The sequence below is a fragment of the Chlamydotis macqueenii genome, chromosome 9, assembly GCF_036417535.1.
Source record: "Chlamydotis macqueenii isolate bChlMac1 chromosome 9, bChlMac1.mat, whole genome shotgun sequence".
Lineage (NCBI taxonomy): Eukaryota > Metazoa > Chordata > Aves > Otidiformes > Otididae > Chlamydotis > Chlamydotis macqueenii.
In genome coordinates, this window is record NC_141564.1 from 27,757,495 (window position 1) to 27,780,918 (window position 23,424).

The 23,424-nt window shown below is 40.7% G+C and overlaps 2 protein-coding genes across 2 annotated transcripts in view; both read left to right on the forward strand.

Moving 5' to 3' along the window:
* The window catches only part of LOC104485860 (uncharacterized), a 48,300-nt gene extending 33,850 nt beyond the window's left edge, over positions 1-14,450 (forward strand). Inside the window, exons 3-6 of the mRNA XM_086754162.1 lie at positions 9,212-9,301; positions 9,391-9,539; positions 10,902-11,082; positions 14,340-14,450. Of these exons, the coding sequence (XP_086610288.1) occupies positions 9,212-9,301; positions 9,391-9,539; positions 10,902-11,082; positions 14,340-14,450 (531 nt within the window). The remainder of the gene's footprint in view (positions 1-9,211; positions 9,302-9,390; positions 9,540-10,901; positions 11,083-14,339) is intronic.
* Positions 14,451-16,076: 1,626 nt separating this feature from the next.
* On the forward strand, positions 16,077-22,087 carry TM4SF18 (transmembrane 4 L six family member 18). Its single transcript, XM_086755022.1, has 5 exons — positions 16,077-16,444; positions 18,008-18,097; positions 18,765-18,907; positions 20,452-20,632; positions 21,854-22,087. The coding sequence occupies exons 1-5, from the start codon at positions 16,268-16,270 to the stop codon at positions 21,866-21,868; spliced, it is 606 nt and encodes a 201-aa protein (XP_086611148.1). The 5' UTR covers positions 16,077-16,267; the 3' UTR covers positions 21,869-22,087.
* The last annotated feature ends 1,337 nt before the right edge of the window (positions 22,088-23,424 follow it).

Consider the following 23,424-nt stretch of genomic DNA (forward strand, 5'->3'; position numbering starts at 1 on the left):
TTCCAGCATGTTTCCTTTAAAAAAGACTAAATGAATTAAAACATAATCAGTGTTGAATATTTTCTTCTGCTTTTTTCCATTAAATGTTGCTCAGATTAAAAGAGATCTTCTGTAATCGGATTTATTCTTTAACTGTAGTTTGTAACTGTGGGGTTTTTAAAATTAACATTCTGTTATTAAAAATGTGTGCTACATCTGTATAGCATTTTTGAGGTCCTGATGTGCCTGGTGGGGGAACATGACCATGAAATAGTTGGCTATATGATTGATGGCCTTGTTAGGACCAGCTGGTAGCAAAAATTCAGTGCGCTGTGTGTACATTGTTAAATGCACTTTGAGATTCCAATTTAAATGGTGATAGCAAAGATTGATGGAAGGGTGGGAGCACAGTTTAGGAAAACATCTTCCAAGAGTCTTGTGGTCATGTACGATTTGCTCTTCTGATTGTGACGTACGTGATCCAGTTACTACTGATGCTGAAAGATTTGCAAGCAAATGCAGCATGCTGCAATATCAGTCGTGATAACATGAAAGACTTTATTTTTAAACACTGAATTTCACATTTTACTGCTATGGAATCAATACATAGACTGTTCCTAGCCAAGTAGTAGTTGTGGGATCATTCAGAAAGAACTATTTTAAGTTTTGAACTGGCATGAACTTAGTAACGGCTAATTCCGGAGACAAGACTGCATGACAGTGCATGAAACATATGCTAATGAAACAAAAGGGGTAATTAAATTTGTTGCTTTTATTTTTTTCTTTCCTTTTTTTGAGCCTACAGATCTAAAATGTATGATATGATGGAGGTAAGATTTTTTTTTTCCTTCCTAGATTAGAGGTAAGTATAAAACTACTCACAGGATCACTGTATGAGAAACACAAAGATGCATAGTGATTGACTTTTGCACCACTAGAGCCAAAGACATAATAGTGATATTTTTTGTTCCGTGTTCTCTGAAGTATCAGAATTGGATGTCTTTTACAGGACATCTGTTATGCATATTGCTACAGGGGAGTCACAGAAGTGGCACCCTTCAAGCGTGAAAACTGCCTGTTCATCAAGCTGTGCTATGCGGAGACGTATGCTGCGCTGATGCCCGTTTTCCAATTCATACAGCCATTATGTACATGCAGTAGAGAACAGTATGCTTATAGTGCAGTGATGATAATGCTTCATGCTTGTTTAGCTTCTGCAAAAATGTCACCATTTTAGGGATAGACTAGACACATAGATGCAAGCCTGTGTGTAAATACTGTAGTCCAAGGGAAATGACCAAAATTCTGTTGGTCATTTTGCATGGCCAAGACTTTGCTCACGGACTGTGGCAGAAATAGAATTTGTCTTATGTCCTACTTTTATAATAATAACATTGTTGCAAGAAGTAACGAAGCAGGCCACATTCTTATGGTTCTTATATGTCACCAGAAGACAGTTTTTTGAAGTGGTTTATTTGGTTGTGGAATGATGTTACAGCAGCAAGTCTAGGGTGAGTAATAGTTGTTCTTAAGTAAGGTTTATGGGCTTTTCTTTAGAGAGGAATCTCTGTATGCGCACTTAGTGGTAGCTCTGCCCTGATCGTAAGCTTTTGCATTTCCAAGCTGGTTGGTTAAGCGTCAAAACTACTGTTGTTGTGTCATTGCTGATTCCTTCTTAGGTCAGCATTATTACTAATAAATTAAATCTTCTCTACATGTGTCAATGTGTGTTGTTACATAAAACTGTGAGTGCTTGCTTCAAGCTGACCTCTACGGTTCAGATCAGCTTTCTGTCTCAAGGTGCTGGCAGAGATAGCAAGCAAGCGTATGCATGTGTGTTATAGCTGTGTAAGGAGTGATGGATTTCATGCTCAGTGATCCGTCTCATGGCAACAGGTGGCTGCTCCCCCTCGGTAGTTCATGAATTTGTCCGAGGAGCTGTCCTGTAATTAATGAAGGCAATCGGGAAACTTCTTTCTGGCTGTGGCCAGGAGACCATAGACACTAAGGACTTCAGGGGAGCAGTCTCCTCTTGTGACTGTCTAGGTGGAGTTTGCTGATCGATGTGCACTTGTGAGGTGGCGTGCCTGAGGACAATTATAGTTACAGCATAGCTGTATAGTGTTTTTGTGGACAATGGCTGGAAAACATGAGCAATGCATCACTTGGACATTGAGAAATGGATGGTAGCAAGGACGGTGTTTCTGCATTGGATTAAAGGGAAGTCACGGGTGTTCCAAAGGTCACTGGGAGCTCTGTCTGAACAGCTGGCCAAGAGGCTTCCCTTAGTTTAGATAACAGGTGACTGCACTTTCATCAAACGTTCCCAGCAGTTTTCTGAGCTAGTATTTGCTGCTGTGAGCAGTAACCTGCTGAACAGTAAGGGAAGAACAAATGACAGTAGCTTATAAGGGAGTACCAGTGTGAGTTCATAACCTGTGTCATAGAAGGGTTTGGGTTGGAAGGGACCTTCAAAGGCCATCCAGTCCAACCCCCCTGCAAGGAGCACGGACATCTCCAACCGGATCAGGGTGCTCAGAGCCCCGGCCAACCTGGCCTGGAATGTTTCCAGGGATGGGGCATCCACCACCTCTCTGGGCAACCCGGGCGAGGTTCCACCACCCTCACTGTAAAAAATTTCTTCCTAATATCCAATCTGAATCTGCCTCCCTCTAGTTTGAAACCGTTACCCCTTGTCCTGTCACAACAGGCCCTGCTGAAGAGTCTCTCCCCATCTTTCCTCACACACAGCCCCCTTTAGGCACTGGGAGCCTCTCTAAGGTCTCCCCGGACCCTCCTCTTCTCCAGGCTGAACAGCCCCAGCTCTCTCAGCCTGGCCTCACAGGAGAGCTGCTCCAGCCCTCTGATCATCTTCGTGGCCTCCTCTGGACTCACTCCAACAGGTCCGTGTCCTTCTCATGTTGGGGGCTCCAGAGCTGGACGCAGTACTCCAGTAGACATTTGTTGTGTTGCCATCTTTCCAAATGCATCTGTGCAGCCCAGGCTGTCATTTCCCAGGTGGTATCTCATCTACAGATGCCATGCAGTCACCACACTCTGCCAGTGCTTCCACAAGAGGTAATTCCCTCCCATTAACCTTTTGCTGCTGGTGGATGGGACCAGAAGTTTTGCAAGAAAAGTTACAATGAGAAACGCTCTGGTAGAAGTTCTACCGTAATGTGTCCAAATGTCAATATTAGTAAAGCCTTCTTGATTCACATCTGACCAGTTTTTATAATGTAAAAAAAAATGTATTTTCTTCAAGGCTTTTTGATTTTTTTTTTTCTTCTTTAGATTGTTTTCAAGGTAATTGGAAGACATTTGTCATGTGTCTGTTTCAGCTGTGTCTCTTGATCACTGTTGTGTCTTTTAGCAAACCACATCTAGGGGTGGCTATAAGGCAGTGTAAAGCAGTAGAACTGGCCATGAGAGGTGTTAGAAGGAACTATTGGGAAGAAACACGTCATACTTCTCACTAGAGCAACATCTTTCTTTCCATCTTTCTGACATCTTTAAATCAGAAGGTTGCTTATATTTGCTCAGTAAACACTGGTGGCAGAAATGTTTCTTGCAAATGTTTTATCCTTTGTCTGGTTATAAGGAATGAGAACTTCTTTAGATGCTAAAATAGTAAAAAGAGAGCAACATTCTGTTTAGGGAGGGTTAGCAAGATTAATGCTGGGGATTTGGGAGCTATAAAAATCTCATTTCCGTGAAGGAAATAGCAGAGAGACTGTCCTGACCGTGTGCCAGAGAGCTAAGGAAGGAGGGTTCTGTGACATCCTCAGAGCACAGGAGCCTTACAGCATACTTGTGCAACAAGTTCAAATACGGGGACATGCCCAGTGAGGGAAACAGCCTAGTCTGCGTGACCCTGTTCTTGACAGCGTGCTGACTCTGACATGATGGGTCTGGCTCTAACCACTTCTGTATCTATCTTGCAGATATCCATCTCCCTCTTGATTTCCTCCTCAGTAGCGGGATATGGGTGTTTCCAGGATTTCTGTGGCCATTACTAGTGGAGTGCAGAGATCTCCTTTTTTTGTATGGCACTTTTCTTTGCTATTGCAACTCAGTTTCATTTTTTGATTATGATGAATCACTTTGGGAATCTGGCTTAGGGCAGAGGTGCCTGATGTGGTTGTAGCTGGAGTAATTTGCTTTTGTAGGATAAATGTGATACTTCAGTTTTCTTTTTCTTGATTAAAATTTTGTGGTTTGGGAGTTTTTGTCCCCTCTCTGCAAGCATGGTAGCTTTGCAAGTTGTGATAGCTTTGACAGTTTTTGATAAACTGCTACTCTTTACAATAGGTAGACTTAGGACTTGTCCAAAAATATAGCAAGGATTTCCAATACACCGCTGAGCTAGAGAAAGTAGTTTCTGTTACGCCTGTCCTGCTGGTTGAGGAGCAGGTACAGAAAGCTGGAGAATGCTCAGCTTTTCAGAGGCTGAATGTAAAGAGCTCTTCTGCTGTTTGAGATCTCTCACTTTTTGGCATCAGGAAACACTAGTCTCTAACGTCTTTATTTTGTGAAAGAAGCAGGCTTCTGTCCTGCTGCTGCGATAGGAGAGCCGAAGCAACAAAGACTGTTGAGGTGTTTTGTTTTTTTTTTTATTTTATAGAGGGGCTCCTGGATCCTTGGACCCCATTTGAAATTAGGCTTGCCCTCAGTAATTGGATAAGTCACGTAATTTTAGCCGTTTCTCTGGCATAAAGGGTCAATGTCTGCTCCGTGTAGCACTGTCCTGCTGACAAACTTTATCCTGCAGAACTGATAATTTGGGGATACAAGCCAGATGCTGTAATTGTTTTTAAACCAGTTGCCTTTTGCCAGGAGAGGATATGGAAGTCTTTCATAGTGGTCCTACCTTAGAGTAGGAGAGTAGTAGTAGTGCTGGACCTTAGAGTGTGCTACCAAAATTGCTTCACTGTCCCTTTGGTTGTCTTCTTCTTCCTGTACGACACTGCAGTAGGTGCTTCTCAGTCAGCACTGAGGACTAGACCAACAGTCTAAAGTTAGGCTTTAGCCCAGAATTAGACTTTTATTGTCTCTAATAACATTAGGTGATTGATTGCTTTTAATATGTGTTCTTTGTCCAGGACAGGCATCAGAGCTACAGGAATAGTCCTGTAAGAGGGAAATAGTGGAGTTTCCCATGGGCAAGCATCTGTGAGTGAGTAAGCAATTATCTTGCCTCCCTATGTGCAAACACTGTCGTTTGTGTATAAAAGACTCAAAACACAATTTTGGTTTTGTTTACACTACTGTAAATTCTGCTGTCTTGTGGTGCTGGAGCGTGTTACAAGCTGCGGTTTGGGACCCGCTATTCCTCAGGTTGATGAGAAGCTCATCTTTGGCTACCACATGTGTGTGGGTCAGTTTCATAATTTAAAACTCAACATGCCCACGACGCATTCCAAAAATCCACCACTGCTCACTTTACTAAGCAGTAAAATTAGGATTTATGAAGTAAACAAACTCAAGATTTTTGTGACCTATAAGATTACGCAGGAGAATGATCTGAACTACTGTTGTATTGTTTGGGAGTGGTAGTAACTGCAGACTGCAGTGCCGATGAAATGCCCCGCATGCTTGATAATGTACAGAATTTATTTTAAATATAGGAAGTTATTGATAATGTGAAATTGTATTTCAAATCAAATGTTTAGAAAACAAATATACAGGTTATAAATAGAACAGATTTTAAATTTACTTCCCAGTGGCCATATGTACGGTGTGGTGGTTGAGGTGGGGAGGGTGTTGGTTGGTGTATTTTGGAGGGGAGTGGTTTGGTTTTCTTAGCACAACACAATAAAGGGAGTTTTCAGTCAAGCAGCCATCTCCTTCTGCAGAGGAAACTTGCAGGATGATGCTTATGCTTGTTTTAGTCATCAGAGGTGAAGTGCACAATAATGGTAAGCCTATGTTTCTACAATTGCAGGATGTTTCTCATAATGAAGGAAGTCTCCAAGGTCAACAGCTACAATACGCGGAGAAGTTACATCACAAAACCACACCTGCGCAAGACTGCTTTCCCCCACCCCGCCACCTTTTCTCTTTGCTCGCTTGTGCTCTCTTTCTCAGCTGAAGTGTTACTCATGTCACTTGCAAGAATACTATGGGTTTGATTTGGACTTCTGTTTTCAGTGTTGTTTAGCTGTTAAAAAAAATAAGACGCACACCCTCCTCCCAAACCAAAACACCTGAATAAGTATTTTTCACCTTAAATAACTTAAAAAATCTCACCAGTATCTTCCAATATCCTGTACATTCCCAAACTCAGCTTGTCTAGCTACAATGAAAATTACATTGTACTATGATGATGGCAGCAGCAGCACCTCCTGGATCTAGTTTGGGCCTGTGCATTTCTTAGTTATCTTCTGTCCTGTGGTAGTAGTGGGCATGGTAGCTCATCCCTCTGTGTTGAGCTGTATGTATGTGAAGAAGGAACTTTTGGGCTGTTTTAGCAGGACTTGAATGAGGGAAAAGAGAGAAGGCTAAATGTTAATTTTTCCGAGTCACTTTGTATCTCCATTTACTGCACAAACTAATGTTACTGGTACGTGTAACACAGTTTGGAAACCCCTGATATAACACATTTCTCTCTATTTGGGGTTTTTCTTTTTTGTGTTATAGAAACATGAAGGTTAATATAAATTCAGCTTGTCTTAAAATGGCAAGAACAAGGACACTCCTTAGAAGACTACCTGTCCATTTTGTTTATTTTCCAACCTATTTACTGCTGAGGTTTGCTCTTATTCCATCAACAGGGCAGCAAAGCAAGAGGTTGCTCTACATACTACTCATTGCTGTAGACCTTATTCTATTTATACCCAAAACTCTGACTCAATACTGTTGAAGTCGGCTGAGTCTTTCCCTGGCTTCAGGTTGTTCTGAATCAGTCTATAAACCTGAAAATCAAAGCTGCTTCTAACAAAGAAAACAAAACTTTTTTTCCTTCAGTTGCTAATAGCACTTGTGTTGTGGTTTAAGCCTGTTGTTCATGTCTGTTCATGTTCACTGGTGATCACTTCAAGCATCGTGTATTAGAGCGAAATTACCTAGTATTCAATATTTCCTTGATTGCATTTGGTTTGACAATTACTGCTTTTAAAAAGGGTGGTGGCCTTCTGCCATCCCTGTTCACTCACTCTGCAATTGGGAATGGTAGTTATGAAGAGGTGTAAACATCATCTAGGTAGCTAGGTAACCATGAGTATTTAAGGAAGTGAGAATAAAGGCTGATCTTCTAGGTGTGGACAGGTATGAGATAGATTGGATTGGACTAGAGAAAGAAGGATTTGTAAAGCTGAGGACATGTGTTTTGGAAGGTGCACTAGATGTATTGGTTATAAGTTGCTCATTCTTGCCTTGCTCAGCATTGTGGCCAACATTTTACTTTATTTTCCCAATGGCGAAACAAGATTTGCTTCAGAGCATCGTCTCGGCAAATACGTGGAGTGCCTTCATGGCATTCTAGGTGGAGGCTTTTTGGTAAGTAATTAGCTAGTGATTTCTTTCAAGTTTATTTTGGAGCTACTTGGCATTGCAGTTTCTTTACCAGTTACATTAACTTATTGATCAAATGTCTTGTCAGCAGGAATCTCTGGAGTTCTATCAAAATAAATTAGCTATATTTCCCCATAGGTATTATTAGTTACTATTGATTATCTTATCTGCAACTTTATGTCACTTTAGAGCTGAGAAAGTCATAGGGTGTAGGTTGCGGAATCCAAATACAAAACTGGAACCAAGCCTCTCAGCAGGTCACGGTTTGCGTGAAGGGTTAAATCTTACATTTTGGCTATGGAACTACTCTCCTTTTAAATGTTACTAGGTAACTAGCATTTAGCTACAATTCCTTAATTTCTGTTATCTGAGATGCTGGGAGTTATTTCTTTGCCGTAGCTCTTTATTCAGAGGAATTGAGTGGCAGTTATCAAGGCTTTGCATTCAATTAACAGCAAAGGATGAAGAATTGAGTGTGTTCATTGTAGGACATTGTTAATCTAAAGCTATTTTCTACATTTTCAATTTTGTGGATCACACCATAGCATATTTAAGTTGCTTGAATCCAGGCTTCCTTTTTCATTTGCTTTTAAATTCCTCTTAGAAGCAAGCTACAGATCTCAAGGTGTCTGCAAATCACAGGTTGAAAATGATTGCATGATAAGGCCCTCTGTCTTGTGAGAGGTGCTTACAGCTCTGTTACAGCTCCATTGGAACCTAGACTGGGATTTGCAAAGATTGGGCTTTACACACAGAATAATGCAAGTTAAGTCAATGGAGCTACTCCTGGAGCACACTTGTACAGCCTCTTCTGGACCTACAGCACTGGGGCTCAGCAATAGGTTTGAGAAAGGGCTGGCAAGTATGTAACTGTTCAACTGTTTTATTTTAGTGTCTCATTAAGCAAATCTGTGCAGTCTGCAGATAACAACTTGCTCTTTCTTTATGGTTTTCCAGCATACTCCTAGGTGTAGAACCTTTATAAGTGCAAACTGTTATTAAGTCCTGTTTAGTGCTATGGGGAGGATACTCTGCTTAATCAACTTTGCTCCTTCTGGATTTTATGCTAAAAGCTCTGGAGTATGGATGACTTGCGTTTCTTACACATAGCTTCTGCTTTGTAACTTTGCACTTCTATCACTGGAAACTGGTTGTGAAAACTTAGAAAAAGCTAGATGTCTGTAATAAGGTGTTTGCCTCAACTGGGCAAAATATTCCTAGACTTTCTACTTTAGTCAGACTTGTTTGTCACAGAGGCAGTGATGACTACTCTTTAGTAACTAATATGTTGGTAGTAGCTGTTTTTTAACAAAATAATTGTGAGTGACTTACCTTGTAGTCCTCAATTGGCAGAAAGTGAATGCATTTTATTTGCAGGATACAGCCTTTAATGTGAACAAAAACTTTTAAAATTTAAGTGCTTTAAATTGCAGCAGTACCACAGCAGGCACTTTATCAACTGGCTCTTTATGCATTTAAGTCCTGTGTATACACAAAGCAGAAATAGAAATATACCTGTCCTAGTGTTGGCGCTACTGATACCAGTAGCGAGATGCCTACTGCGTTAAATAGGAGTAAGACTGAATAATCCATACAGGCTCAAGCCCCACAATGCCCCTGCCAAGAAGTAGGATAAATGAGTGCGATGCGAGGACTGTGTTTTATCTGCCCTGCCTATGCAGCAAAACAGAAGAGTGTGGTTTGTTTGCTCCCTACCTAGGTACTCATTCCAGCTGCAGTATTCATTGGGCTTCACAATGATGACTGCTGTGGGTGCTTTGGCCATGAGGACAGTGGGAAAAGCTGCGCGGTAAGTGAGCCTTTACACTCCCATCCCAGATAATCCCAAAGACAAGAGGATGGCCCCGTTAAAAGTTCATATCTATGTTTGCTGTGCAGATGCTGTCCTCGGTTCTGGCAGCCTTTGTTGGAATCCTTGGTTCTGGATACTGTATAGTCATTTCAGCGCTGGGCTTGTCTCATGGACCATATTGTTTTACTCACCTAGAAAGAAACTGGATCTATCCTTTCGCTGAATCTTCTGGAGGGTAAGTTGTCTGTTCATGTGGGTGTTGTATCTTCCCCCAGTGTTTAGTTCAGTACCTTTTAGCAATATCCAGGTACCGTATACCAAGATCCATTCATAAGTTTATGCTTCTCACTCTCTAAGAGCTAAACAGATGGCGTCAGTTACCCACGCTGCTATAGTTTAAAACCAAAGCAATATTAATCCTCTGTCCTACAAAAAGGGATCTGAACGTATATACGTATATATAGGTAATATCTATATACCATATACTGTTCATGTCCATGAACATCTCTAACATAAAGTTTTAGAACTTTAAGGGATTTACAAACTGTGAATAGCAGTTGTGATGAAATTTGTCTTGTTATTTGTGTAAGAACCTGGTTTGTGAGTCTTGCTTCTGAAGTTACTTTGTGGCAGGGTAAACTGACATAATACCTTCGTTAGTGCCAATGGCATAGAACCTTTGTCAATGAAACTAGAAAATGTTTTTAAGGATCTTCGTTCACTGCAGGGTGAGGAGGGCCAGAAGCTCTTAATTATCCCTAATTAGGGTTCTCCAGCAAACCAAGCCTATGTAGCTGAGTTGTATGCTATTCCCCATTTACCCCCACAAATCCTGTAGGCTGGAAGAGGATTTGGTTTAAGTCATGACAAGCTTTTACAGTACCTGTGTGGTTGGCAACCTCGTAACAGTTTATGGCGGAGGCCAGACTAGAGACAGTTTGAGTACTAAGAAGCCAAAGATCCTTTGCAGCAAAGTTTGAATTTTACATTCCAGTTGTATCTTTCCCAAGAGAGGGCATTCCTCCTCTTTCATCCCCCAACAATTATGAATGAAGGACTGAGTCAAGTCCTTCCTGAAGGCTCATCAGTACTGATGTTCTCAAGATGTGGGTGAGGAGTAGCAGCTAGAATACTGCAATACCTTTAAATTTGGTCTGTGTTTGGCTCTTCCAGAGTAGGTATGTGAGGGCTCAAAGACAGCAGCACAAGAGAGGGAGTGACCCATTTGCTCCAGATCAGTAGTTGCTGTGTTTAGGATAAAGGCCTAGTCCTGAAAAGCTCTGTGGTTGTTTTGCGAAATAGCTTTGCTCTCAGCTTTCTTGAGCTTTTGTCTCACTTTAATCAGTGATAAAAGATTGTGCCTTTATAGCTTAGATATTTTTTAAAAGGAATTAAGACTTAACAAAAATGTATGTTTGATAGTTCAATACTTTCTTAAACAGACCAAACTTCACATGGAATAAACAATTTCATTTTCTATTTGCACTTAAAGTGATTATCCTTGGTGCAGTTACAGACTAGACATAATCTGGTTCTAGTGTACGGCAAGCATCCCACTCTGTCACAATGTTAATATACTTTTAATTGCTGCATACAGGTACTTGTTTGAGTATAACAAGTGGTCTGAATGTCAGGAACCTCAAAACATCGTGCAGTGGAACATCACCCTCTTTTCCATCCTCCTTGTTCTGGGAGGAATAGAGTTCATTCTGTGCTTCATACAGATAATTAATGGCATTCTTGGAGGACTATGTGGATTGTGCTGCAGTCGTGAGGAGGTAAGCCATTTGTAGTTATAACCACACTTCTCCGATGAAACACTGTTGTTACTGATGCTACTGGAGCCTTACTCAGTAGCTATTTAGGTATTCTTAAGTAACAATTCAGCATACAACTCTCTGTTGTTGTTGGTTTAGTTTTTTGTAGCCCTGTTGTAGTAGTTGACCGCGTGCTTTCAGCTGATTCCTCAGCTGTCACAGTGAAGTTAGTCTGCACAGGAGCTGGAAGGCTTTTTTCCCCCCATATGGCACATGTGGTCATCAGCACTATATAGGTGATATAACTGAAATACAAATCTCCTGCTGGTTATGGACTTTCCTGTTGCCCAAAACATTGATGCATAGGATGGTGCAGTTTTGTGGTGGACTGTTTGTTTTAACTGTATTGCTTTAGCCTTGCATTTTGCTCACAGCAGCTGATAGACTACTGAGAATATGCCATATGTAATGAAAGCTGCAGCATCCTGGCCTTGGTTAGTAAAAGTAGGATAAAAGTAGGAAAAGAGGAATTAAATTGCACATAGCTAACAACCTGCAGATAGATCTGAAGGGTTTTTTGAAGGTGGGAATTTTTTTGAGTGAGGAAGAAGAATTTCCTCCAGATTTCTTTAGAGTCTTGTAAACAGTTAGAGCATGTTGTTAAAATCAGTATTGTCGTGGTAGTGTTGGAATTGCAATAGCTTAAGGTATGAACCAGATATGATTTATGTTGCACACATATTATAGCTAAGAATGTGTTTCACATTTTTAATTGACATAGTTGAATGTTGGGGCTCTTTCACATCTATTACTGTCTTCTCACTCCTGTCTTCCATGCTGTAACTGCAGTATAAAAGATCCGTGCTGTGGTTGTCTAAGTATGGTCAGGTTAATTTTAGCTCTTATAGTTGGATACAATATTAATATTCTTCCCCTTAATATGTGTTTCTTTTTGTTCCTCCCACAGACATACATTTGCTAGAAACCTGACAGTGTATTGACGTCGGTGCATGTGTGTGGTATATTGAGTATTCTGTAGGGTTTTTTTATATTCCATGCATATTAAAATGTGCCGTTGCCATCAATTTAACTGACTTCAGACCAACTTTTGTTGTTGGAGTCACATGCAGATTTTCCACTAACCTGCCTGTATCTAGAGGCAAAATGCATCCTGAATTTCTTTGGTTCATTTTATTGCAGTGTGGGCAACTGCCTGAACACATGTCACTAAAGATGCCTTCCCCCCCCCCCCGACACAACAGCTTTGTACTTTATGCTGCTTTCTCAGTAAAGTTGCACTTTCTTGACCATGTTGGAATGAACACACACCCAATCTAGTCTGGCCTGGATATAAATTAACACTCAGCTGGAGCAAAAACAAAGCAGCAGTAAAATGTGGATCAAGGGCAGATACGTGCCATAGACTCATAGAATAGTTTGGGTTGGAAGGGACCTTTCCAGGCCATCCAGTCCAACCCCCTTGCAAGGAGCAGGGACATCTCCAACCAGATCAGGGTGCTCAGCCTGACCTTGAATCTTTCCAGGGACGGGGCATCCACCCCCTCTCTGGGCAACCTGGGCCAGCGTTCCACCACCCTCATTGGAAAACATTTCTTCCTTATGCAAAGTCTGAATCTGCTTCCTTCTATTTTGAAACCGTTACCCCTTGTCCTGTCACAGCAGGCCCTGCTTGAAGAGCTTTTCCCCATCTTTCCTGCAGCCCCCTTTAGGCACTGGCAGGCTGCTCTAAGGTCTCCCCGGAGCCTCCTCTTCTCCAGGCTGAGCAGCCCCAGCTCTCTCAGCCTGGCCTCACAGGAGAGCTGCTCCAGCCCTCTGATCATCTTCATGGCCTCCTCTGGACTCACTCCAACAGATCCACGTCCTTCTGCTGTTGGTACTTGTCCTTTCCAGGGTTTTTCTGAACTTCTCCTGTATTTCACAAATAAAGATTTGTATTAAAAGTACCCAGCAGGTGTCAGTGATTCTTTCTCTATCCATGCTGAAACACTGCTTTCCTGGCCTTAGAGTAAAGGGCAGTGGTACCATGAGAAAAGAAAATGTGGGTGTAGGTCCTGTTTTTTACCTCACGCGTCAGACCCCCAGGCATAGCAGTGTTCAAAAAATATAGTGCAAATTCTGGTCAGCAGTGACAGATTAATCTGAAATATTTGACTTCACCAGTAAGCAGCCTGGACGCAGTATTCTATAATCCTGTGCAAGAACCTCTGAAGTGTGGCTTGTAGCATATTACGGTGAATGTTTTATCACAAGGCAAAGTAAATCTCAGTTGCATGCTGCCAACGGCATTGCTGGCAAGGTCAGTATGCTACTGGCAATAGCATTCTTCAAGTGGAAAACAAAATGTGACATGCCATTTATTTCAAATAAATGAGGCTGATTACCGTTATTGCTCAGTTTGGGAATTTAGCAGTTAATGTTGTCTTTGAAAACAAGCAAGTTAGTTTCTGTTTATGGGAGAAAAAGAATTTCCTGTGGGTGTCAGTGCATATTTAGTACTATTTCTGACTAGGAGAGTGGTCTTTAAAGGTAGCCAGAAACTTGAGGTGTATCTCAGGCTGTCCTCACAGCCAAGTGTACCCAGTAAATATACAGATCTGAAAAAAAAGAAGTTAACTGTGAAAACAAAATTGCACATCCATGGCAACAAAAGAACTTGCAGATGGGAAGAGTTTGTTTAGAATCTCAGGGTATCAACTTCTTGCAATACTGTTTCTTCATACATAAATACATAGAAGTAGTCGAGAGCTGTCTTTAATACTGTTTCTGCTTGTTGTGTTTATCTCTATCTTTTCCTGCTATGGGAAGGAGGAGAATATGCCTGTGCACGTGTGTATACACACATAAAATTCCTTGCTGTTGTGCAGTACCGTGTCTTTGTATGTGAAGAAGCACTGTTTGAAAAAGGATCTGCAAGTTTAAATTAAGTGTAGAGTGACTGGAGGAGGAAAAGAGGATCTCGATGGAATTGGGTATAATTCCCACACAACTTATAGTTGTGGGGTTTTTTTTGGTGTTTGGGTTTTTGGTTTTTTGTTCTTTTTTGTTCTTTTTTTTTTTTTCCCTCCTTTATGCTTGTATAATTGTTACTTGTTATTCTGGTACACACAACTAATTACAGAACTGAAACAATTTTAGAAATTCCAATGGACAAAAAGATCAGGCTAGAGATTAGAATTAAAACTTAATCTCATATCCATGTGGCACTAATGCACAACGTTACTACTCTCATTACTACTCTCTCTTTAAATTCATTTCAGTTAGCAGAGAAGTCACTCATCCAGAGTAAACATGGCTTTTCGGTAATGGGCTCGGCATCAACCCATGGATATTGGCAGCAACAGGAAAGCAGTTCTTGCAACACTTGGTAAGATATTTGAGAAACTGGTTGCCAGGCTTGCTTAATGTTTAGTATAAAATGGTTGCTTCCTGTTCTAGCAGTATAGTATGCCACCAGAAAAACACAACTTGATGTGGTATTTGCAGAGTGCAGTTTAAATACAAAATAACTCTCGATGTGGATTGCTGCATTGCAGAATGAACAGTATTTCAGATGTTATTTTCCACTACTAAGTAAGATTTCAACCTATTACATGGTCTCTGAGTTTTCTGATTAAAAAAAAATCAATCCTGGGGATGTGATGTGCCTGCTTTTAATTTAGCTGTTTTCTCTGGTCTGTAAGGCGCAGTGTGGACGGTACGAGCATGCCTGTGAGCCTGCAGAGGGAGGTTTGCCACTAATTTCGATTAAAGTGTCTGTAGTGATTAGGGAGTAAAACAGAAAATACGAGAAGATCCTCAGAGTAAAGACTGAGGACTTCAAAATGAAACCTCCTAAAACAAGAAGGGGTGCGAGAGAAACAGGGGAGAGTCACAGCAGAGAACGGGTAGGAAAATTGTGTAATTGCCTGACTACCACCATACCCATTTCCTTGGTGATCTCATTCGAAGTAATAGGAAGGAATCAGTTACAACGTGCAGCCCAGACAGCTTTTATGAGATCATGAGAGAAGCCTTACGTGTGCAGAGCCTAAATCAGCTCATGAGGAAACAGAAAGAAAATATGCCATGATACCACTGCTTCTAAAATCAGCCTTCTCACTTTGGATAGAGCTCAGATTTTTTTGTTCTCTGACTACTACTTTCCTATTGAGTAAACCCTCTTGAGTTACTTTTCTGATGACTCACAGGAGCATAGAAAGAATGCTTGGGTTGTGCCTTGAGCATTCAGACAGCTCTGGGTCTGTGTTACTGGGATGGATGTTTAGTTGCTTAGGGAATGATGACTCATGAAAGTGGGGAAACTGTCTGGCTTTGGCTTTGCACAGTGCAAAACAGCAGGCCTTTCAAAAAACAGCCAGACCTTTTGTCCTGTACAAGAAGTCACGTGTACTTAGGTCAGATCTGTAGCTATGCATATTCAGCTGTAATCACAGAGTAAAACAACTGGAGAAACAGCAGGATTTAATTCATGAAGCAGTTCGGCTGCATAATGCTGTGGAAAAGCATAATTGGTTAAAGTGTGACAATAAGTCTGCCTGACAATTTCTAACCAGTGTTATTTGGGCTTTTGTACTCTCTGCAGAGTGGCTGAGACTTGGCTTGGTGTTTTTGTGAGGCTACCCCAAGTCAGCAGCAAGCTTAGTTCACCCTTAGGCCGTATCTGCCAAGCTCTGGCATTGCTTCTCTGTAGTGTGAGGCAATTTGTGGCCTTCTGTATGAGACTGGACATATTTATCACTTGACGGCCCTTTCCCTATGTAAGGTAGAAAATCTTTTGAGCTACAGTACAGCTGAGCAACCTGCCTCATGTCACAAAATGTCTGTGTCATCATCCGAATTCTCGGGAGGAGCGCGTTTCTAAGCAGTCACTAGGAAATGAGACTTTCGAAGTTCCTTCCTGAGTCTCACTTCCAGACATTTGGAAGATCACAGAGGAGGATCCTTTAGAAGGGAAACTACTACTTAAAGGCATAAGCTTAGAAAGGATAGTGACTTTACACAGCGATATTCATCTATTGTTCTGCTGTTAAGCGCTTCTCTGTCTCTGCAGTCATACCCTGGTCACCCGGTTCCTGTGAATACGAAATGACTGAATCAAACTGAGAAGGTCAAAACACTTTTCATATTTAAAACCTTGTAATCTTTTGGTAGCTTATAAGAGCAAAATTTCTAAAGTTCTTGAGACATGGCTTTAGAGACATGTGGAAGCTGTTTGAGTTGTCTGCTGATACCTCTTGCACTTTGGAATATTGTTGTTAACATCCTGTTGTACTTCCCTAATGGCAGAGCTTCACATGCTGCCAGTTACCAGCTTCCTAACTACGTGTGGTACTTTGAAGGGATCTGTTTCTCAGGTGTGATGGTAAGTGTTGATTCTTTTGATTTTTAATGAATTGCATTCTACTGCAAATAATAGTGGGTTACTACGCAGCAATGTATTTGTGCTTTTAAAGAGAATATGGATTACTTTGGCAAAAACACTGCAGGTAGAAAAACTTGATCAAACTGAAAAAAATGTGAATATATGGAATTACATACTATGTATACTATTTAATTTCATGTAAGTAATTTTGTAGGGTTGATGGTTTTTTTTGTTTTTTTTTTTTTCCTGCTGGCTTCTTGTTTATGTGCAATTTACACTTGTATTATGGAGGAAGACAATATGTTAATTAAATCTTCATGGAGATTGAGTTAGAGCTCTTTTACCAGAACAGAATTAAACAAAACCTGAAAAAAAACTTCTCATAACTGTTCAGATGTTTTTAAGAGCTGTATGCAGTCCGGTATTTAGAGGACTAGATACAGTTCAGAGTGTGTCAAGTGCCACTGTTGTTAGGCTAAATACAGAAGACTGTCTCACTGCGATTGGCATAGTAGGATTTTCTCCATTACATTTCTAATACGTTCGTAAAGAACTGTAGCCTCAGGGACAGAGAGCAATTATGTGATAAAACTGCATGCACACAATCAATATTTAAAAAGGTCTCATCTGTGTAAGAAAGTGTTTTTATGAAGGTGCTGAACTGGGAGAGTTATTAAGACATGAGACATTCTTTTGAAATTGTGTGTTCTTCCTAAAGCAGAAGAAAAACTTAATCTTTTCCAGCAGAGGAAACAACTATCAGGCAGAGAATCTGAACAGAAAAGCATAGTTGAAAATTTGGGAAAAAGTTAACTGCAACAGTGACATTCATATTTTGAAGCATTTTTAGCCTTATGGTCATCATCAGTTTATTAACAACATATATATTATCCTGTTACAGACAGGGCAGCAGCATGTGAGAGGATAGTGCTGTGATTCAGAAACATTCCCTTTTCATATTTCCCCTTTCAAACTAGCGCCTCTCTGGCAGTTTGTGGTTCTGGAGTCCAAATCTAATTTATTGAAATGATTGTAGTGTCAGGTGTAAGTAATCCAATAGTCTGAGAAAAACCGTATGGATACTTGACAGAGAAAGCAAATGGTGAATTTTACAAAAAGCTTGTACTGCTGACTTTTTCTAGCATAACTGTGTTGATAAGGAAGGTGGTATGCTGATTCATGTAACTGTGCCAGCAAGTAGCTGTTGAACTGATGTGGTTGTGTCAACAGAATATCCTTCCTTTCATTGGTATTGATGCTTTTACTTGTGAGCTTGGTTTTATTCTTTCAGCTTCACTGGTGTAGCTGTGTCCATGCTAATAACACTTTGCTCTGACAGGAGACACTGTACTCTTGTCTTTCAAGTACAGGAAACAAGTATAGTAACAGCCTAATAAAAACGGTCTGGTTCCATGGTGCTCCTTGAGTAATTGTGCTTTCCTACGGAGCAGCTTTAAAATCTCAACAGAGCGTAACAGATGCAGTCCCTACCTTCCATAGGCAAGGGAGACTTTGGCTTAATATCTGCAGTCATTTCACTGACTCTGTAATGTCCCCTTCTAGATCCTTGTGTTGGCGGTAATTCTAATAACACTGGAGTGCAGCGTGTTCTATCGGTGCTGCCAGAGTGAGAGCTGTAACAAAACCTACAGGGTGAGTCTGTGTTCTATTTTTGTGTGTCTCTTTAGCATCTGTTCTGCGTGCTTTCCTGCTCCTGTGTTTCCAGCACATCCTTCTGCCATGTCCACTGCTCTGTTTCCACTTCCTTTTGCAGAGGAGGGTTCTAAGTTGAGTTGAGAAGTTACAGAAAATGTAGCTCCTTCCTTTTGATGCATAAGCAGGATGAAAGAAAAACAAACAAAAACAAAAAAAAATCCTTGTAAAATGAAATAAGAACATAGAAGGCCTGAGAGTTTCAATTAAGTCCCCTAACTAAATAGCTTAATCCCCTTGCTTGTGTTACTTGGAAGTTATTTTTTCCAGTAACAACTCGATATACACTATCTGGGATGCAAACATATTTAATGTGTGATTATGTTCCTCTAGCATTTTGGGAAACAGTTTTACAAAAATACAAGTTTAATAAAAAATAAATCCCCAAACAATATTTAACTGAGAGTTGCGAAACTGTCTTAAACTCTGTCTTAATCTTTATTTTGAATGCATAAGCTTACTATTCTTTATCTGGTATTTTTCTTTTTGCGTATTGAAGACTGGGACAATCAAATGTGAAATTTATCCCCAAGGAAGTAGCTAGGCAGGCTGAATGACTATTTGCTGTGGACACTGTCCCCACACAGTAATGTTTTTCTTTCTTCAGAGTTTTATTTCAATTGTGCTAGCCCTGCTTGGAGTTGCTTTTTCTGGATACAGTTGCATCATTTTTACCTTGGGATTGATCCAAGGCCCCTTCTGCAATTCATCAGGTGGATGGGATTATATCTTCAAAGACACTGCTGGACGGTAAGAAACATCAGTGTAACTCTTCTGGAAGAAACGGTTCATGAAAACAATAGTCAGACAAATTCTCTGAGTTTTACACAAAATGGCACAGTCTCTTGAACACAAGACCTGCATTGGCGATTGAGGTTTTTCAACTTCTTGAATGAGCACCAGAATTCTCAAAGAAAAGTATTTGCCTTCTTGTAAGGAAAGATTAAATATAAGAATCTTTGTGCTGATCAGACCGAGAGGTCCCTCTATCTGGTGGTGGTCACAATCGTATGTGTAGTAAAGAATTAGAATTAATGGAATAAAGAATTAATAAAAGACTACAGTGAGTGTAGATGGATACTTCTCTGAATATTCTCTCAAATTTCTCAAGCTTTTGGTTCAAAGATTATAGATGGCATTTTTATATTTAATAACTCCATAGATTTCTCTTTAACTCCTAAAGCTCAATGAAGTCTGTGGTTGGATCACCAATAGTTGTTGCATACAGCTGCTGTATCTCATCAAACACCTAAGCGAGGTAGACAGTGTTGTCCGTGTCCCAGCCTCCTAGAGGCATGAAAGGTTTGATTCAGGTCTGTAACCTGAGGCTGCTTTTGCAAGATTTTACATTCAACTCCCTTTAAAAGATCAATGTTTTGTAAGACTTGAATATTTCAAGTTATATAATGCCAAGCTCTTCCAGCTGCATTTGAATGCACTGCAGATTACATGTCAGAGGATCACAAACAAGTTCCTTCAGCATCTAGTAGGAATAGTTCCTAAACCATGGCCTTCTCTGACTTAAGTCAGCTTTATTTTAGAACGCTGAAGTGCATCCTGCAATCTCTGCTACGTATGACCAGCCATTACCATCCCACTTGGAAATAGAAAAATCAAAGTTTGAGTTCAAGGTAAAGGGCCAGATGCTGACTAATGCACTACAGATTTGGCTCAAAGCATTTCAGTTATGAATGTTTAGAAGAAAAGCAACTGAAACTAAGCAAGTAAGTCTGACAGAGGTTCTTAGAGTTAACCTCCAGGCTATAGCATGTCTCACAGTTAAAAGGGCGCATCAGTTGTGCACATTATCCTCAAGGATGCAAAGCATGGCTCTAGAACAACTGGAAATCACATACAGTGGCAATTACCTCAACTCTGCCATTTAGGCTGCATGCACCTGTTAAAATGATGGGGTGTTCCTGCTCTCTGCACTGTACTGATGTCAGCTGAACTTAAACTAAAGCTGAAATTAAATCAATAAAAGGAACATTCTCATTTTAAATTTGGCTTCTGCCATTTGAAAAAAAAATGGTAATGTCTTTCTAACACTTGACTGTGTAACAGAGAAACTAATGAAGCTGTGTTTGAGGTAAATATGTCTTTTCACGTAGCTGAGTTTGACAAACGTATACAGGAGTTACACTGGTGAAATGGAAAAATAGAGTCTAACTCCTACACTTGAAGCATATAGAGCCCAGTATGGTTTTTCTGTATATTATAGGTTAAATAATGTTTGTTTAAATTATTTGCACCCACCACATTTAATTTACTTCATGTTACTTTTTCTCTAATAGGTACCTCACAGATTACTCTTCTTGGTCTCGGTGCACCGAACCTGCTAACATAGTGGAGTGGAACATCATTTTACTCTCTGTTCTGATAGCTCTTAGTGGACTGCAGCTGATCATCTGTTTTCTCAAAGTGGCTGCTGAGTTGAAACGGACCCTCTGTGGGACCTATTCTGTTTTTGTCCAGGTAACAAAATATCTGAGGTAATTTCTTCAGCATCTCCAAGTCAGTTTAGCTTCAGCAATTTCTCTCAGTTGACCTAGCTTTTTTGGTTCATGCATTCTCTATGCTACTGCATTTTTATTACCAGAGGATATGTCCTGATAATAAATCTATTATGTTTGATTCATCCACTAATTCCTTGTGGTACACAAGGATTGGTGTCTGCTCACTCTGACCTTTAAGTCTAGGACTGAGAAGAAAAGCACTGTGGTTGGGAATTCAGCACCACTACTGAGTCCATTACTCATATGTCAGCAGAGGTTTCTGAGCACCTTTCTTCTAGCGTTCAGTGTAAAGTTGTTCTTATCAATGTGTGGGTTTCACAGCAAACAGAAGAAGCTGTAAGAGGTAATATGTAGCAGTTGTGATTCGGGCATCAGTTTTTACTATGTTTTCAGTAGGTTATTGAAACAATGACTGAGAGGGCTCTGCTTTGGGCAGAAGAATTACTTGGAACCCCAGAGCTGAAGTGACTAATGCTGCTAACCTGCACGCTGTTGTGAAGTGGTGCAGTTTAGCGTGGCATTCCCCAGCTTTGGAAGTAGGGTGCAATTAGATAGGCTTACCCTTCCCTGTCCATCTGCACTGGGATCAAGGAGCCCTCAGGGTTTTTATGTAGCCAGCAATCTCAGTGATGACAGCACATTCTAACTAGGAAAAGCAGCAACCCCCAGAAGCATGCATGCACACCCACACGCACGTATGCGTACACCTGCACACATATGCACGGAGTAGGGTTAGTTCTGTCATGTAAGCGGGAGATGCTGAGAGGGCAGAGCAGGTGGGATGGCAGTGCCTCTGCAGCCTGAAGTCTCCTGACCAGTGCTGGTCAGCCAGGGCAGGGGAACAGCAAATGCCTTGGAGGGCCTTGGGCAAGCAGACAAAGAAGTGCTTCTTGTGGGAATTTACCGTAACAGCAACCTGTGATAAGGTCAAGGCCTGAGGCAATTTCTCTCAAAACATTCCACTTGCCAGTGAAAGAGCATCATCAGCCTGGGACCCAGCCCAGCCTCCAGTGAAGGCAAAAGCAATACCATCAGCTTGTCCCTAGGTGCAGCGCAAGGTCACCTCTGCGTGTGTGTCAGATTTAGATTGGATGTGGATGTTGAACGGTCGAACAACTTCCATATTCACTTGAGCTGAAAAAAAAAGAGGACAATTACTTCCTTCCTTTTTTATTTGCAGGCCAGGATTCTCTGAAAATGGCAAGAGATCTTCTCCCCCACCCCTCAGAAACAGAGAGAAATGGCTTCTCCAGCATTTACGGTGGTAGATTTTGGGTGCTGCAAAGAAAAACAAAACCTTTGTCTTAAATCTTTCTCTCAAACCTCTCTATTTTGGATGAAGTTATTTGAACTGTTTGACATCTACATTTTTTTCTAGTTGTTTTCTAACCTGTCAGGTTGTCCCTAGCAGTGACTCTTTCTTTTTTTTTTTTTTTTTTTTTTTTTTTTACCCTCCAGCTTGTTCTGACAATAGGGAGATTTAAATACCATGGAACTGCTTTTGTATTGAAATCGCCTTTGTTTGAATAAACTGCTGTAAAACTGCTGTAGAACTGCTTTTATACTCCCCTCTCTTTGTTTAGAATATAGGAATATTTGTTGTTCCCAAAGGCCCTGATTCAAAGGCCATTATGCCAGATGGGATTGTTTCCTTGAGAATTACTGCACTAGATGAAGGTGTGATTTCTGAATGAATAAATTTTAGTTACAGACAGACCATGATGGTCATGAAAGGCAGCCTGTCCTGCTCACTGCATCTTGGAAGTTCGCCTCTGCGATAACGTATTTAAGAAGGGGGAAACAGAAAAAAAAAGGAGAAGAGAAGATGTGAAGAAGCTGAGCGGGGGCAGAGGCGCAGAGGGAGAGGCGTGAGCCTTGTGGGCCTTGCAGGCCTCACCCTCCGGCCTCCTGCCGGGCAGTGACTGGGCCCAACTCGGTCCAGCCCGGCTGCAAGAAGTGGAGAGGAGATGAGATGGATGATGTGAAGAGATTCTGAGAGGCGTCTGCCACCTGATAATAATCAGATGAAAATGAATAATACGTTTAAAATTAGCATCTAAAAAAATCTCTTTAATTCCTCAAAAGATTATTATTTCATTCCTAGTGAAAATTGAGAGATTCACAATAAAGTGGACATATGGATCATTTGCAGCTGCATGGGCAACATTTGGCTGTGTTCAGCATTCTGGTTTTGAGAGAGAGAACACCCAGAGGAAAGTGAAATATGTACTTCAGACTTGCAATAATGCACGTATCCCTATTACGTCAGAACTAGTGAGATTCAGCTATATTGACATCTAATATTCAACACTGTTAGAACTGCAAACCAAACCATAAGTGGCAGCTGTGGGTAATGTATTTAGAAAACATAGAATATATCAGTCATTTAATTCTGTTTCAGGGCAATACTGAGATTTTGCCTTGATATTTCTTTATCAGATTGTTTTGAAAAGCTGATTTCTTCCTGTACTTTTTGAAGAATGCATCTAAACTTTTAATTGCTTAGTTTCTATTAAGTTGCAAGAAGTAATAAAGAAATTAATAATGTTTAAGAATAAGGCTAGTCTTTTGGGAGAGAGTTCAAGGTGGCATGGATGTTCAGAGATGCATGATAAAAAAGGCATGATTACAAAATGAGGCTGTTTACAACTGCACATTTGTTTGTCCCTAGGCTTAAATATACATATATGTATATATATCAGGTATCTACTTAAATGATAATCCCACAATCTTATGGATTTATGGATTTTG